Below are 17085 nucleotides of genomic sequence, written 5' to 3' on the forward strand. Positions count from 1 at the left end.
GTTCCAAGTGCGCGCTGTGGCCATGGCACAGAGTATTGTCATGCAGCCGAACGGTGAGGCTGATGAGTTGCGCAAACAGCTAGCTGAGCAGGAGAAGTCTCTTCAAGAGACACTGGCTGCTTTGACCGACGCCCAGACGGCTAGTAGCAAGTATCAGGCCGAGATGGATCGCCGAGGAAGAACCGCTGATGACTTGGCCTTAAAGGTATAGCGTCTCGAACTTGCTCTGAAGGGCGAGACTGATAAGGTGACAGCTCTGAGCAAGGAGCTGGATGCTGAAAAGGCTGCCTTTGGTGCTTATCAGGAAAAGGCGCGCGCCAAGGTTCTCAGTCAGCATCAGGCCGGTTTTGCTCAAGCTGCTCGGCAGGCTTGCTACTTCGGCGACTTTCCTCCTGACTTCCACCTGGACATGACAAAAGATTTTTTCCAAGGGAAGTTGGTGGATATGACCTCCATTCCACCTGATCGGGAAGCCGACGAGGAGGCTCCGGCTCGGCCAGCTGGGCCGAACGAAGAGGAGACTCTGAACGAGGAGGCTGCGCCTGAGGATGGTCCAGTTCAGGGGGAGGCAGAAGTAGTGTCTTAAATGTTTCTTTTGTATTATGGGGCCGATAGCGCCTATTGATAATGTACCTTTCTCTTTTAATGAAATTTCTCCGTTCTTTATGTTATAACTGGCGTGAACTATTGTGGTGATTAACAACTTAATTTGCGTGAGCCGTCTCCTTGGTCGAGAGATATCTCGGGAAGGAAGACTTGAATAATTAATTAAAGCCACATCCTTGGCCGAGAGATATCTCGGGAGGGAAGACTTGAATAATTAATTAAAGCCACATCCTTGGCCGAGAGATATCTCGGGAGGGAAGACTTGAATAATTAATTAAAGCCACATCCTTGGCCGAGAGACATCTCGGGAGGGAAGACTTGTAGGATTGAGAGTCACATCCTTGGCCGAGAGACATCTCGGGAGGGAAGACTTGTAGGATTGAAAGTCACATCCTTGGCCGAGAGACATCTCGGGAGGGAAGACTTGTAGGATTGAAAGTCACATCCTTAGCCGAGAGACATCTCGGGAGGGAAGACTTGTAGGATTGAAAGTCACATCCTTAGCCGAGAGACATCTCGGGAGGGAAGACTTGTAGGATTGAAAGTCACATCCTTAGCCGAGAGACATCTCGGGAGGGAAGACTTGTAAAAACTTTAATGTTAAAAATGTATAGTAAGTCAAAGATAATTGAACTGTGTTTTTATTGATTGGATGCCTCATTAAAAACCTTGCCGGCCAAAACCTCTTTTCACGATTTTTTAAGAGGAGAAAAGACCGGTTCAAGGAAAAGAGTGCATCATCATAGTTGAAATGTAAATACATGATGTTGATTCAACTGTAATATGTCTTCAAATGAGTAGAATTCCATGTCCGAGGAACGACCTTGCCGGACAGCTCTTCTAACTTGTACGCTCCATTGTTGAGGACATGCCGTATCCGGAAAGGGCCGTCCCAGTTGGCTGATAGCTTCCCTTCTGAAGAGTTGCGTCTGGCTGACCCGGTTGCTCTCCATACAAGATTACCTTCGTGAAATGTTCTCGGCTTAACACTTGAATTGAAACGGCGTGTCATGCGTTGTTTACATGCCTCGGCCACAATCTGTGCTTTTTCCCGTGCTTCATCGAGGACATCAAGCTCGGCTCGGAGTGAATCATTGTTAGACTCCTCATGGAAGTGCTGTCTTCGGAATGATGGCTCTCCGACTTCAACAGAGATCATGGCGTCCGCGCCGTAAGTCAAGCGAAAGGGTGTCTCTTTAGTTGCTGATTGTGGTGTACATCGATACGCCCAAAGGACCTCTGGCAACTCTTCGGCCCATGCCCCTTTTGCCGAACCGAGCCGTTTCTTTAGTTCGGTGAGGATAACCTTATTGGCCGCTTCGGCTTGGCCGTTCGACTGGGGGTGTTCAACTGATGTAAACCTATGCCGGATGCCAAGGTTTTCAAGGAAAGAGTTGAACTTTTTGTCCGTGAATTGTAGGCCGTTATCCGAGATGATGGCATATGGGATGCCGAAACGGGTAACTATGTTCTTCCAGACAAATTTCTGGACATTAGCGGCGGAGATGCAGGCAAGCGGCTCGGCCTCAATCCACTTTGTGAAGTAATCGACAGCTACGAGGAGAAACTTAACTTGTCCCTTCGCCACCGGAAATGGGCCGAGTACATCAATGCCCCATAAAGTAAACGGCCATGGAGAGTTGATGCTATGCAGTTTAGCAGCTGAGGCATGGATGAGGTTCCCGTATTTTTGGCACTGAACACATTTCTTGACAAAGTCAGCGCAGTCCCCCTTCAGAGTTGGCCAATAATAACCGGCCCGCAAGACTTTAGCTGCTAAGGTTCGTCCTCCGGAATGGGAGCCACAAATACCCTCATGGACTTCCCTCATCACGTAATCTGCTTGGAGACTATCTATGCATTTGAGCAGCGGGGTGGAGAACCCCCGTCTGTAGAGGTCCTCGGCTATCATGGAGTACCGAGCCGCCTGTGTTCGCAACTTCTTAGCTTCCAACGGGTCGGCCGGTACTGCGCCGTTAGTGATATAGTTCCGAATGGGTGTGGTCCATGAGGGTGATTCATCTATTGCCATGCACTCGGTTGTTACGCTTGGGGAGGGAACTTCAAGATGAATAGTGGTGCGCAGCTGTCCTGGCTTCCGGCTGCTGGCGAGCCGAGCTAACTGATCAACTCGTTCATTATTGCTACGCAAAACATGGCGAACCTGAACCTCGCTGAATTCATCCTTCAATTTTTGGAATAGATGATAGTATTGTAATAAGCTCGCATCTTTAACTTGGAAATTATCATTGACCTGCTCGGCCACTATCTTTGAGTCGGTCCAGCATATGACTCGCTTCACATCCATCTCGGTTGCCAACCGCATCCCAGCTAGTAGGGCCTCGTATTCCGCTTGGTTATTGGAGGCACGAAAACCGAACCGAAGGGACTGCTCAATTGTGACGCCTGAGGGACTAGCCAGTATCACTCCTGCTCCGCTGCCTTGGGCGTTAGAAGACCCATCGACATGCAAGGTCCATGATTCGTCTTCAAAACGCCCCGAAGGGGTAAATCTCGTTAACAAAATCAGCCAAGTGCTGCGACTTGATTGGACCTCTCGGCTCAAAGGACAAATCGAACTCTGACAACTCGACCGACCATGCCATCATTCGGCCGGCAATCTCTGGTTTTCTTAATACTTTTGCCACTGGACAATCGGTCCGAACAATTATCTTGTGGCTATGAAAGTATTGTCTCAGTCGACGAGCAGTGTAGATGAGTCCTAAGGCTACCTTTTCAATTAACTGGTATCGTCGTTCGGCCTCCTGCAAAGTCTGACTAATGAAATACACTAGTTGTTGCCCTTCTCGGTTTTCTTGTATTAGCGCAGCGCTAATTGAGCTGTCGGAAACCGCTAAGTATATGATCATGTCAACGTTGGCAACTGGTTTGGAAAGGACTGGGGGTGTACTAAGGCGCTCCTTGAAATGTTGGAATGATGTTTCACACTCCTGGGTCCATTGGAATCGCTCGGTCTTCTTGAGCAAAAGGAGGATGGGTCTAGCTATCTCAGCTAGGCAAGGAAGAAAACGGGAGAGCGAAGTGAGCCGGCCTGCCAACTTCTGAACTTCTTTCAGGGTACTTGGGCTTTTCATGCTTAGAATGGCTTGGCACTTGTCAGGATTTGCTTCAATGCCGCGACTGGACAACATAAACCCTAAAAACTTGCCGCCTGAGACCCCGAATACGCACTTGTCGGGGTTGAGTCTCATTTGGTGGTGCCGAAGCGCGTGAAACACATCAGTCAAGTCCTGTGCGTGTACAGATACGCTACTTGACTTTACTACCATGTCATCAACGTACACCTCCATACATCGGCCAATGTGGTCACTGAAAATTTTGTTCATCAACCGTTGGTAAGTGGCTCCGGCATTTTTCAGGCCGAAGGGCATGACTCGGTAACAGTAATTGGCTGTTTCGGTGATGAACGTCGTTTTCTCTTCATCCTGAGGGTGCATTCGGATTTGGTTATATCCGGAATATGCGTCTAGGAATGACAGGAATTTGTGGCCAGATGCCCCATCGACGAGCCGATCAATGTTTGGTAGCGGATAGGCATCCTTCGGACAGGCTTTGTTCAAATTAGTGTAGTCAGTACACATGCGCCATTTCCCATTCGGTTTCTTGGCCATTACTACATTAGCTAGCCAAGTTGAGTAGTGTACCTCCCGGATGAACTTGGCTTCTAGCAACTTACTCACTTCGGCCTCTATTGCCGCCTTCCTGTCCTCCCCAGCCTTTCGACGCCGTTGAGCGATCGGTCTTGCTTCTTTGCTTATGGACAATTTGTGACAGAGGAAATTAGGATCAATGCCGGGCATGTCAGAGGGATGCCAAGCAAATAGGTCACTATTTTTGAGGATCACTTGGCTGACAGCCAATTGTTCCTGCTCGGACAGGTTGGCTCCTATATAAGTGACTTGTGACTCCAACACCCCTACTTGGATTGGTTGCTTGTCATCAACAGGTTCGACTCTTTCGTCCTGATCGATCCGGGGATCAAGGTCCACAGTCGAATGATGGGACACCGAGTGAACCCCACTCGGCCTCCTAGGTACCTCGTCTTTTATTCTTGCCAGTCGCAAACTAGCGAAGTAACATTCCCGCGCCGTCTTTTGGTCGGCATGAACCGTGACGACTCGTCCTGACTCGGCCGGAAATTTCATGGCCAAATGAGGGGTAGATACGACTGCTCCGAGCCGATTCAGTGATGGTCGTCCAAGGAGAATGTTGTAAGATGTGCTGGCGTGTACCACCACATATTTAACTGAAACATCTCGGTATTCGGCGCCTTCAAATCCAAACCGAGTCGACAACTTGATGTATCCCTTGGTCTTGACCCGTTCGCCGGAGAACCCGACCAAGGGTTCATCATACGGAACTAGCTCGGACTCCGGGATGCCCAACTGCTTGAACGTATTCCAGTAGAGGATGTCGGCCGAACTTCCTTGGTCGACCAGCGTCTTGCGTACAATACAATTGTGAATTTCGACGCTGATTACCATTGGATCATCCTGGTCCGGATCGATGCCTTTAAAATCAGCTTCTGTGAAAGTTATAGTGGGAAGGCGGCGACGAGCGGATTCGACGGCATGAACATGCCGGACAGCTCGCAGGTGTCTTTTTTGTGCAGATGAAGACGAGCCACCTCCAGCGAATCCCCCGGCAATGGTATTGATGACTCGCTGAGGCTGTGCCGAAGGCTCATCCTCTCTTCTATCTCTAGACCGACTACGTTCTCTACGAGAACGTGTTTCTGTCCTTTGTTCGAGTTGGTCGCGTCTCCGTGGCCGGTCTTCGTATCTCGATCGATTTGGACGCTCAACGAAACCTTGCAGCTGTCCCTGCTTGACTAAGTCTTCAATCTTATCCTTCAGAGCCAAACAATCGTCAGTTGAATGCCCACGGTTGTGATGATATCTGCATGACTTGGTTGTATCGGCCCGGGGAGGGGTTGATGCTCGTTTTGGGATGACCAGTATATCCGAGGCCAGTGCTTGTTCTAATACTGCTGACCGGCTAGTATTGAGGGGTGTGTATTGTGAGTACCTTGGTCCCCGAGGAGGCTTCTCGCGGGGAACCAACTCTTTCGGTCGACTCCGAAAACTCGGCTCGGCCAGCTTGTCAAGTTTTGTTGACACTTCTACTCGAGCTTGGTTCCGGAACTCGGCCAATTCCTCCATCTGCATATACTTGTCGGCTCGCCGACGCAAATCATCCATGTCTGTAGGGGGTTTCTTACAAATGTTGTTGGCAAATGGCCCTGGCTTCAAGGCAGCGGTAAGGTGGTGTAGAGCTACAGCAGGGTTTAAGTCTCGAATTTCGAGCGCCGCTTTGTTGAATCGGCTCATGAATGTTCGAAGAGATTCCTTCTTCTCCTGACGAATGCTGATTAGTGCCAACGAGGTCAATTGGTGAGGCCGACTGGTAGCAAATTGAATTGTGAACTGGGAAGCCAACGTACTGAACGAATCGATAGAGTTGGCCGGAAGCCGAGTAAACCAACTCAGTGCTCGTCCCTTTAAGGATGTTGGGAAGATTCGGCATAGAGCAGCATCATCGTTTGTGCTTAGAGTAACTTGAGTCAAGAACACATCCACGTCTTCGTCTGGATCGGTAGTGCCATCATACTTGTCTAAGGGCAACGACTTCCAATGGTCAAGGAGTGCCATCTGCATGATGTTCGGGGTAAAAGGATGCCGATGTGCTCCGGCCGGCAAAGGTTGGATCGGTCGACCGACCGAAGCATGCGCAGCTGGAGCGGCGACGGAGGTGCGGGGAAGAGAAGAGTGAGGGCCCTGCGAGTGGAACGACCCCTGTGTGTGAGTTGTCTCAGATGGTTTCCATGTGGGATCCCGGTATTGATTTTTCAGCACAGCATTCTCTTCTCTCAATGCAGCCATTTCGGCAGCATCTCTCTCTCGCTGTTGTTTCATGGCGATCATTTCTTCCTTCATCTGGCGCACCATATCGGTCAAGTTTGTCTCCTCAACCGTCTCGGCCCCGGACTGATGCTCGTCTTCAGACTGTTGCCCTTCGAAATCGGTATTCCTTGTCTTTACCATGATTCTTTTACTCGTAAACTTTCAGTGCTTCTGCAATGCTATCGGTTCGGCCCCACGGTGGGCGCCAAAATGTACCTGCTCAAGGATACACTCGTAGTCTTCTTGGTAAGAAGGGCCAAACGGATACTTCAAACGGATTCTTCAGAGGGGGGAGGCACCTGCAAAAGGCACTCCAACGCTCAAGTCAGGATAAGCACGATATTCTAGGATAATTAATGAACAGTGACATACCTTGTTACGTGTGACCTATTTATAGCATCTGACATGGGCCTGAGCGTGATGGGCCCTCTCAGATATTTACCAAATTAGGTAATACGGTACTAATTGGTCGTTTAGGCTTTAATCATGTACTTACCTTTCTTGATTGTGATTACTTGTTATGACTTGCTTAACCCTTCGGCAAGAGGCCGAGCCGGCTAATCAATACTAGTCGGAACGGTAAATGACCGAGCCGTCTAGTCCGTATACGGCAGCCTGTATACTTCCGGTATGTTCTATGTCGGAACGGTACCTGACCGAGCCGAATCGATGAGTGATGATGGTCCATATTTGCATTAACCAGACTGATGTCGGTTCTCGGCCTCATGCCGAGCCGACGTTGATGGTGATGCTTGTACGTGGCTATGCATGGGTGTCTGACGAAATGGCACGTGTTGGCCCACGTGACCGATACGGTCTCTCCGGTACATATATATATATATATATATATATATATATATATATATATATATATATATATATAATAAGTGAAAATATAAGTTATTTAATTGAAGAGAAATAAAATAATAAAAAAAGATTGAGTGAAAGTTAAAATTTTAAGAAGTTATTTGGTTAAAAAAAATGAAAGATAAAGTATTATAACAATATTCTTCTTCTTATTATTGGGAATCGTGGACTAATAACAATTGCGGAAACATTTACCGAATGCAAGTAAAATGACATAATATTGTGATTAAAAAAAATTACTTCTTTTGAGTAACTTTTGTAGAGTTTGTGTGATCATTCACGTAATCCAACAAAAGAAAGGTAGACCTCCACGAAATCTGCACAACTTCTTCATCGATCCACAACTAGGAGAGTTGGTCGTGCTAACTATGCATGTCCAACTGCTAGGGTTTCCACACACAATAGATATATTGTGTGGTTTCTAAAACGCAAACTCACATTAGGCCTCAAGTGATTTCTATTTATAGGAAAACGACAACACTTTAAATTAATAACTTTTGGGTTCCTTACATTAAGAGTTCTATATTGAGATCTTATCTCCTTTCTCTCATATTAATTTTGATCTGCCACATTTTTTTAATTGTCTCATACATTATGATTCAAATAAAAAAGCACATTACTGTCACAATTCATTTATTCTTCTTCTTCTTATAATATATTTTATGTGCGTAATCTAATATAGGTTCTCATCATGTTAACAATAATATTTAATATTATAAATAACGAAAAATTGCTAGCATACACATCATTGATATCCAAGTAATAAAAATATATTGTGATTTAATAGAATTCCATGACAATATTTTTTATTTATTTATGTAACTTTATCTCATTATCCTAGATATCATAATTAAAAACATGACATAATTTTTTGTCATTGTATAACACATTTCTATTTTATTTCTTGATATTTGAGAAGATATTATAAATTAATATCTTATTGATTTTCTCGTTATGTTCATGGATAATTTTTCTTATTTTATCAAGAGGGTTCATACAAATAATTAATCCTATAATGAAGGAAGAACAAGTCTTATTTAGATCACTTACATTGATCCTCTTAATAATTCGTTTTATGTCTAATAATCAACTTTATAACCACCTTATTATAAACAATGTTTGTTGGTATTAAAACATGTAATTTATCATATAGGAATTATAGTGACTTCAAATTCAGAGTCTTTATACAATATTAATTGTTACATCAAAAATCACTTCAGACAAACATAATTTTTTACGTAGTGTTTTCATAGTAGGTCTCTCTAATAAATCGTTACACTAATCATGTACCTATATGAAGACTCCATATCTCATATTCATAAAAGAAATTAGTCTACTCACATACTAGTTGTAATCTATTATTGACAATAATACTTGGCTACAGATATTTAAGAATGGTATACACTATTCTATGAACTTTATCATGTTCCAATACACACATAATAAATTAAATTTCTCATTTTATTAATAAAACTAGGAAAAAAAATCCAAATATAACAACATAAAAAAATATTAGCCTCTAAAATTTACACCAATTGTATTATATAAGAATGGATTAATATGGGAGGGGGTAATCGATTTAGAAGAGTGGGTGAAAATGCTTTAATCGATTTTTTTTTTTATCAAGAAAGATTACAAAGACAACAATAAATTTAAATTTAGAACTTTATGCATATTAACTCAACTCCATACCACTAGATTGGTTATAGTGATTTAGATGTTTTAATCAATTAATAAAATGGACATGTTTTGATTGATACTAACATGAAGAAAAAACATTAAAAAAATAACAATAGAATTAATTATGTTGCTTTTGATAGCGTAAAAATCATATATATATATATATATATATATATATATATATATATATATATATATATATATATATATATATATATATATATATATATATATATATATATATATATATAGGGAGCATATCAAGTGAGAAGAATTTATTATGAGAGGGTGAGAAGGTTAAAATATAACCCTTAGATTAATTTTCTCTCGCTTGATTAAATCTCAAATTTTCTCTCACTTAATTAATCTAAGGATTATATTTTAACCTTCTCACCTTCTCATAATAAATTCTTCTCCCTATATTATATATATATATAACATAATTGATTATGTGCATTTGTATTGCTTTTTCTTTGTAAATTTGCACTATTTTGCGAAGAAGATTTTTTTTTTTTTTATGGGATCCATGTCGATTTCCTAACATTTTATTGCATCTTCTCATCTACCAAATTGTTGGTGTAGAGCAACTTGTACGAAATTTTTACCTTTGCCTCTCTATTTCATGCTCACTAAACAGTGTTAAAAAACTTCTTAGTAAAACCGTGTAAGGTATAAGGTATAACTTATTGAATTTAGTATTGTTTAATCTTTATCATTATGACTTCATCTAATTTTAGTTTTTTTTTCTTTCAATTTTTTGTTAATATCAATTATCAATTATATATTTTATTCATTTTGACTACTTTCAAATTATTTAGAAACATTTAATGAAGAATATTTAATGCTCTTTAATCACATGATTAGAAATATAATAGAACCATATAATAGTCATATTCAGTGATGGATCTAGAAATTTTAGATAGTGGGGGCAATAATTATTTATATATTTATAATATTAAAATTTTTACATATAATTTTTAAAAATATAAATATATATCATAATTATTTTTTACAAACTTTTATATCTATACTTACGATTAAGGATGAAAATAAATTAAGTCAAACTATATTATATTATAATTTAGTAAGTTTGATCCTAACTTTTTTTTAAAATACATGTCCTAAGTATGACTTATTTATCTATCATAGACATTTTTTAAATATTTAGTTAGAACTACAATCTTAAGAATATACTTTATAATAATTTAATACTAATAAAAACATAAAAATAAATATGTTAAATTGTATAAAAATCAAGTTTAATTTATTTATAATATAAACATGTTTTTAATATCTAATATAATATTTTAGATAATAATTTATTTCAAACATATTTTATAATAAAATTTTTAAATAGAATATAAATTTTCCAATCTTTTCTATTTTGATTTTTTTAATTAACGTATAGAATCTTACAATTTTTACTATTTTGATTTTTTAATCAATGTATACATAAATAAAAAGTACAAAAGGTAAATATATATATTGCAAATTTTATTTTATCAAAAATTAAACTTTAAAAAAAATTAATTCGTTATTAAAGAGTATTTTTTATTACATAAGAGAACTAATCTCCTTCAAAAATTTGATAAATATCAAATAAATGAACAAATCTTTTAAATTTATATTGTATAATATGATAATTTAAATATATATGTTTCTTTAATTAAAATATAACTTTTATTTTTAAAAATATATTTTTTTGGGATAAAAAAAATATGTGTGTAAAATGGTAGTGGGGGCATGTGCCCCCACTCTCTTCTTCGTGGATTCGTGCCTGGTCCTATTCCACACAAATAGAATTATATAATGCATAGAGTATATGTGATCTCTATTAAAATTCATCTTTTTTTTTTGGCATGGCACTAGATTAAGATACTAAAGGAAAATAATAGAAAAAAAAACTATAGATGAATGAACCAAATACCCATGACATCTACCATTGACAATTCCAAAAAATTTCTTGGGGGCATTTAAATTCATGACCTAAAAGTTTATCCTTAATTTAGTTCTAACTTTGCTAAGAATTTTACACAATTATTTTCTCTCTTGAGTAAGTCATGAAGTGTAGGATCTTAAATACTAGTTGGACACAATAAAAATATTAGTTCCATAATTCTAGCACAACTAAACATTTTACTTTGTGAAGAATAAAAATAAGCATGAAATTTGAGACATAAATTGTGTAACTAATTCCTTTTGGTGTAACTAATGCACCTGGAATTTTTATGAACTACATGAATATGATTTTTCATCCTTACCTTAATAAGTTCGTAGTGGTCTTCATAGATGATATCCTCGTATGCTTTAAGAGTGGGAAGGAACATACCGAGCACCTTAGAATAGTGTTGCAAACTCTTAAGGATAAACAATTGTATGCTAAGCTATCCAAGTGTGAGTTCTGGTTAGATAAAGCTAGCTTCCTATTATATGTAATTTCTAAAGGTGGTATAGTTATGGATCCTTCTAGATAGAAACAATACTTGAGTGAGGAGCACCTAAGTCAATGTTTGGGATTATGAGCTTTTCAAGACTAGTTGGTTATTATAGGTAATTCATAGAGAATTTATCTAGGGTAGCTTTGCCTTTTACTAGGTTAATTAGAAATAATCAACCTTTTGTTTTCAACTTTAGGTGTGAGGATAACTTTTAAGAACTTAAGAGGAGATTGATCAATGCACCTATCCTAATATTACCTAACCCTAGTGAGGCCTTTGTAGTGTACTATGAGGCTTTTAACAGGCGGTCAGGAGTACTTATGCAGAAGGGGAAGGTAGTAGCTTATGCATCTAGGTAGTTGAAGAACGACAAGCAGAATTACCCTACCTGTGACCTAGAATTAATTACAATAGTGTTTGAATTGTAATTTTGGAGGCATTACCTGTATGATTCGAGGTTAGTGTTTAGTGATCATAGGAGCCTTAAGTACCTTTTTGACCAAAAAAAGCTTAACATGAGGCAAAGGAGGTTGCAAGAGTTCCTTAAAGACTACATATGACTTTGAGCTTAATAATCATCCTAGTAAAGCTAATGTAGTGGATGATGCCTTAAGTAGGAAATCTCTTCAGGTATCCACTTTGATGGTTAAGGGGCTTGATTTGTTCACTACAAGAAAAAGTTAAATTTCCCACGGATAATTTCCCACGGATAAAAATCCGTCGGAAATTTCCCACGGATTTAGATCCGTCAAAAATTTTCGACGGAATTTCTGACGGAATTTTAACTGATGGAATTTTCGACGGAATTTTCGACAGATTTAAATCCGTCTGAAATTTTGACGGAATTTCCCACGGATTTAAATCCGTCTGAAATTTTTGACGGAATTTCCCACGGATTTAAATTCGTCTGAAATTTCCGACGGATTTAAATCCGTCTGAAATTATTAAATAAAATATAAGCCAATTATTTTTCAAATGCAAGCAATCCTGATCCCATCGATACACACAACAATGCACTATATAATATTTTCATTATTATATGGGTGTTTTCAAAATATAAATATATTGTAATGAATAAGATAAATATAAATCAGAGTGAGTGAGGTATGACTTACCTATATATAATTATATGTTTAGATTATTATAAATTATAAACTAATTAGCGTAAATGTGTTTTTTTTTACTTATCTTGAAAAATACCAGCACATGACGTCCAAATTTAAGAATAACATATCTTTTCTTTAATTTTTAAAAATCACTCATCTCTTTGAAAATAACGTTATTAATTAAATAAGGGGAAAAAAAGTTAAATTATGTTCTGCAAATCATATATATGTATCTATCATTTATTTCTAAATTACATCCAATACTAAGTCATTTTCATGAAAACTTTCATTGATCTTCAATTTTGAAAGTAAGATTTTTTTCAATTCATTTTTAAAATTATTACTTAAATTTAATATATATTTTAAATCACAGTGTGCATGATATTTAAAATAAATTTCAAAAAAGTTGAAATAATAAAATAAGAGATCAAATCTCATTTAATTATTGATATTTGTAATAATAAATTATTTTCTCTTAATTGTATATAAATAGTATTATCTTATATAAGTAGTTGTATGTGCCACTTAAATAAATAAATATGAAAATTAATACTCACTTAAAAATTTGAGAAGAGATATACGTATGACGTTATTGAGAAAAACTTCAAGTAGGGGTTAATGAAATTTTTTCTAGATTAAATCTTCTTTATTTAAAACTTAAAACATTAAAGTTAAAATAATTACACTAAATAATTATTTTTGTTCCTAATAACTGATTGATTTAAAAATATCTCTTCAAGTTGTAGTAATTTCTTAAATTTACATTTTATTGATTTCTGAATTTTGTATTTAAGTAAATCAGTAAAATACAAAGTAACGAGTATAAATATGAGTATTTAAAACTTCAATGAATCTATATATAGAAAGTAGAGATAAAGACAGAGAAAATGAATGGAAGAAAAATAGTTAAATATATAGTTGTTTGATTATCTATAGTAATAGATAAATGGAAATATATGTCATCTTGTAACTGATTTTGTCTAAAAAATAATAGATAATCATACCTTTAATTCTTAAAAAATAAATAAATAAATTTTAATTATTTTACTTTTAAAAAGATTTAAAGACACAAAGTGTCTGTTTCCTCTTTTAATTCTCCTAGTATATATATATAATGATACGTGATAAACTAATTTAATATGTGAGTTTAGAAACATTATCTTAGTATGTGAGTTAACTCTTAGAAGCATTAAATTAGGAACCTTGAGAATGACCAATACTTTGATAGATTAGAATAGAGGGACAGAAGGTAGATCCTTTTTTGTTGAGTTAGGTGGAGAAGTTGAACCAAGGAAATGATAGTGAGTTTAGAGTTGGTGTAGATGGGGCGTAGAGACTTAAGGATAGAATGTGTACCTTGTGTTTCAGAATTTAAAAAGATGATCCTAGAAGAGGGATATAAGAGCAGCCTTAGTATTCACCTAGGAGGCATTAAGATGAACTAAGACCTTAAGAGAATGTTTTGGTGTCTTAGGATGAAGGAAAAGGTAGAAGAGTTTGTGTACACTTGGCTAGTTAGTTACAAGTCTTAGGTAGAACATTAAAATTTGTTAGGAAAACTGCAACACTTAGATGTATCAATGTAGAAGTGGGATAATATTTCCATAAACTTTGTGGTTGGGTTACCTAGAATTGCAAAAGACCTAGATTCTATTGGGTTATAATACTGGATAGACTAACAAAATTTGTCCATTTTTATTCCTATCAATGTTGGATACCTTTTAGAAAGATTGACCAAGTTGTACATAGGGGAGATTGTGAAGTTACATGAGGTTTTAGCTAGTATAACTTTTGATAGAGACCCTAGATTCACTTTTTGATTTTGGGAGAGTTTACATAGGGGACAATGCATAATTGTCACTTGGAGTATTTGCATATTAAAGGACATACCTTTGAGTTAGACACTTCCTTGATTTTGCTTGACTCGCATAGACCTAAGGCTTTTGTCTCTATGATGCCACCAAGAGAAGACATTGAAATTTTGAGTGTTGACTTTGAGGATGAAGTTGAGCTACAACGTGTGGCAAAGGAGGCAACCACAAACAAAGAGTTTGTCGAATCCCCTATTTATGAATCCACAAGGAGGTCCACTTACTACAATATGAAGGAGTACCTTCATATGTGCTACTAGGATGAGCAACACACCACCATCCATCATAGAACATGCACCATCACTAAAGTTTGTCCCCTTAATTTGTATAATCAGCATCGTCTAAATGCTCAAACTTTGAGGCTTATCAATCAACAACACCATGAACTTAAAAAGGAATGTTGTTTCTTGATTGCTTTGGAGCTAAATTATAAGGGAACCCCTCATAATCTTCCTTTGATGATTGATGGACCTGGACTACCATGCATAATCTAGCCTTGGACCAATTTCTTCATTGCTCATTACAAGACCAAGGTTGTGCAACATTTTGTCTACAAAAAGAAGGAGAAGAAGGCTGACTATCTCAAGGATGTGAGGTACATCAAGTTTGCTTGACATCATCAATCTAGGGTCTCTAACATGGAAAATGACTATCTGCTATATGTCATAGGAAGTTGTATTCAACAAACTCCACCTCTTCCAACCACACTACATTTTGACAACAATGTTTTTTACCAACCAGGTTGCATATTCCATTATTTCACTCCTCTTAATATTCAATTTTTTATTTATTTATTTGCCTATAGATATTGTTTTCTTTTATGATTTTTATGAAGGTTCCCCCTATCTTGATCCTCTTGCACATAAACTTGAACCAGCTTAATCTGCAAGTGAAGCACTTTGCACTTAGTGGTTCAATTTCTCATTCTAGTGCTTCTTGCCTCCATTCAAAGGCAATCGGTTTAAGCAAAAATTCTAAAAGTTTCTTGCCATGCTTAAGATAGAGATAAGCCTTGACAAGGATTCTAGTTGATGTGGACTAGCTTTTGTTGGTGCCAAAAAAGGGAGTAGTATTGTTGTTTAGTAATGTTGTTTGAATAGTTTTGGAACATTTTTTTTTCAAGTTTTTAGTCTTTTGAACAATTGCTTCATCTCAGGGGGAGCTACAAATATTTATGATTATTATTGCAAATGCATGATTATATTTTACTCTAAATGTTTTGATACTATTTGAATGATATGCTATGATATATAGATATTTGAATGCTCTAATATAGTTAAATGTATTGATATACTATGCTCTAATATTCAAAATGCTCTAATATATTATGCTTTATTATATTGCTTTGATATATACAAATGATTTAATATACATGCATGAATCTTTCATTGCTTTACTATGATCTAATAAAAATGCACAAGTATGAATGACCTTTGATTTGATGAATCATTGTATGTATGCTTTGAAAATTGTAGGATCTAATGATTAGCATAATAAGCATGTTATTGGAAATTTTTTGTATGAGTTGACTCTGATATTTTTTTATATAGTCATTCGTGATGTTTTACCTTTGATAAAAGTCTTAGTAAAATATCATAATCATCTTAATAAAATCTTTGATTTGATTCAAACACGCATTTTTTACTTTAATAAGACAAACCTTTTATAAAAACGCAACAAATCTTATAAAAAGTAAGATAATGTCTATGGGTTTTCAAAAGCAATCTTTCGTCTATGAGAAAAATCAACTAGATTTGCATCAAACACTTTTTCTTAAGTACATGTTTGTTACCATAAAAAAAAGTGTGATTATTAAGTTAAAAGATAATCTTAGATTTCTCAACTATAAAGTTTTAATGATGACAGACACAAACATTGTTTGAGAAAAGTTTTAAAACCATTTAATAAGATGAATGCATTAAGACGATTCGTTATCTTGACATAAGTGTCTAATAAACAAAATACTTCATTTGTTAGGTAGTTACATTGAATAATATCAGTTATGATGTCTGGTAACTAAATTGATATTTGTGTATATTATTCCTTAATAGATCAAAGAAAAATAACTTCCTTGGTACTTGCAATGACAAAAGAGAAGGAGGACATGCTTTTCAACGAAGAAAGACAATTGGATTCCTTGAATCATGAAAATTCTCTAAAAAAGTTATTTTGAACTGACACATGCATGACTTCACTTGTTTGATACCTAAAAGGTGATAAGTAGTTTTCTTGATCAAATAAAAAGTGATAATTTGGTAAAATACATTTAATGCAAGTAATTAATGCACCAACTAACACTTCTCTCTACAAAGAAAGGAAAACAAAAAATAGACAAAACAAGCCTATGAGAGAAATTTAAGGATTTGCAATGGTCATCTCTATTGAAGCCCTATAAAAGGAAGTTTGAAATCCAAAAAGAAAGAGATAACACACATTGTAAAAATTATATTCATTCTTTCTATAAAAAGTTTTATACTTAATTGGTTGCATCACGTCTTGATGGTGAGAAAAAATAATATTGTTAGTTTACTCAACTTTAACTTTATGTTATTGTTTTGAGCTTAGAGAGACTAGTTTGTTAAAGAATACTCAT

At 36.8% G+C, this 17085-nt stretch overlaps 1 protein-coding gene across 1 annotated transcript; it reads right to left on the minus strand.

The window, feature by feature from the left end:
* Nucleotides 1-3095: 3095 nt before the first annotated feature.
* On the minus strand, nt 3096-6671 carry LOC145949840 (uncharacterized). The gene has a single exon (XM_083060732.1). It carries the CDS (start codon nt 6669-6671, stop codon nt 3096-3098), a length of 3576 nt encoding a protein of 1191 aa, XP_082916858.1.
* Between the last annotated feature and the right edge of the window lie 10414 nt (nt 6672-17085).

This window comes from Cajanus cajan, chromosome 7 (genome assembly GCF_000230855.2).
Source record: "Cajanus cajan strain Asha chromosome 7, NIPB_CcT2T_4, whole genome shotgun sequence".
Taxonomy (NCBI): domain Eukaryota; kingdom Viridiplantae; phylum Streptophyta; class Magnoliopsida; order Fabales; family Fabaceae; genus Cajanus; species Cajanus cajan.

Bases quoted from the DNA above. Each gene is read 5' to 3' on its own strand.
- LOC145949840 (XM_083060732.1), bottom strand. From the start codon at position 6,671: ATGGTAAAGACAAGGAATACCGATTTCGAAGGGCAACAGTCTGAAGAC.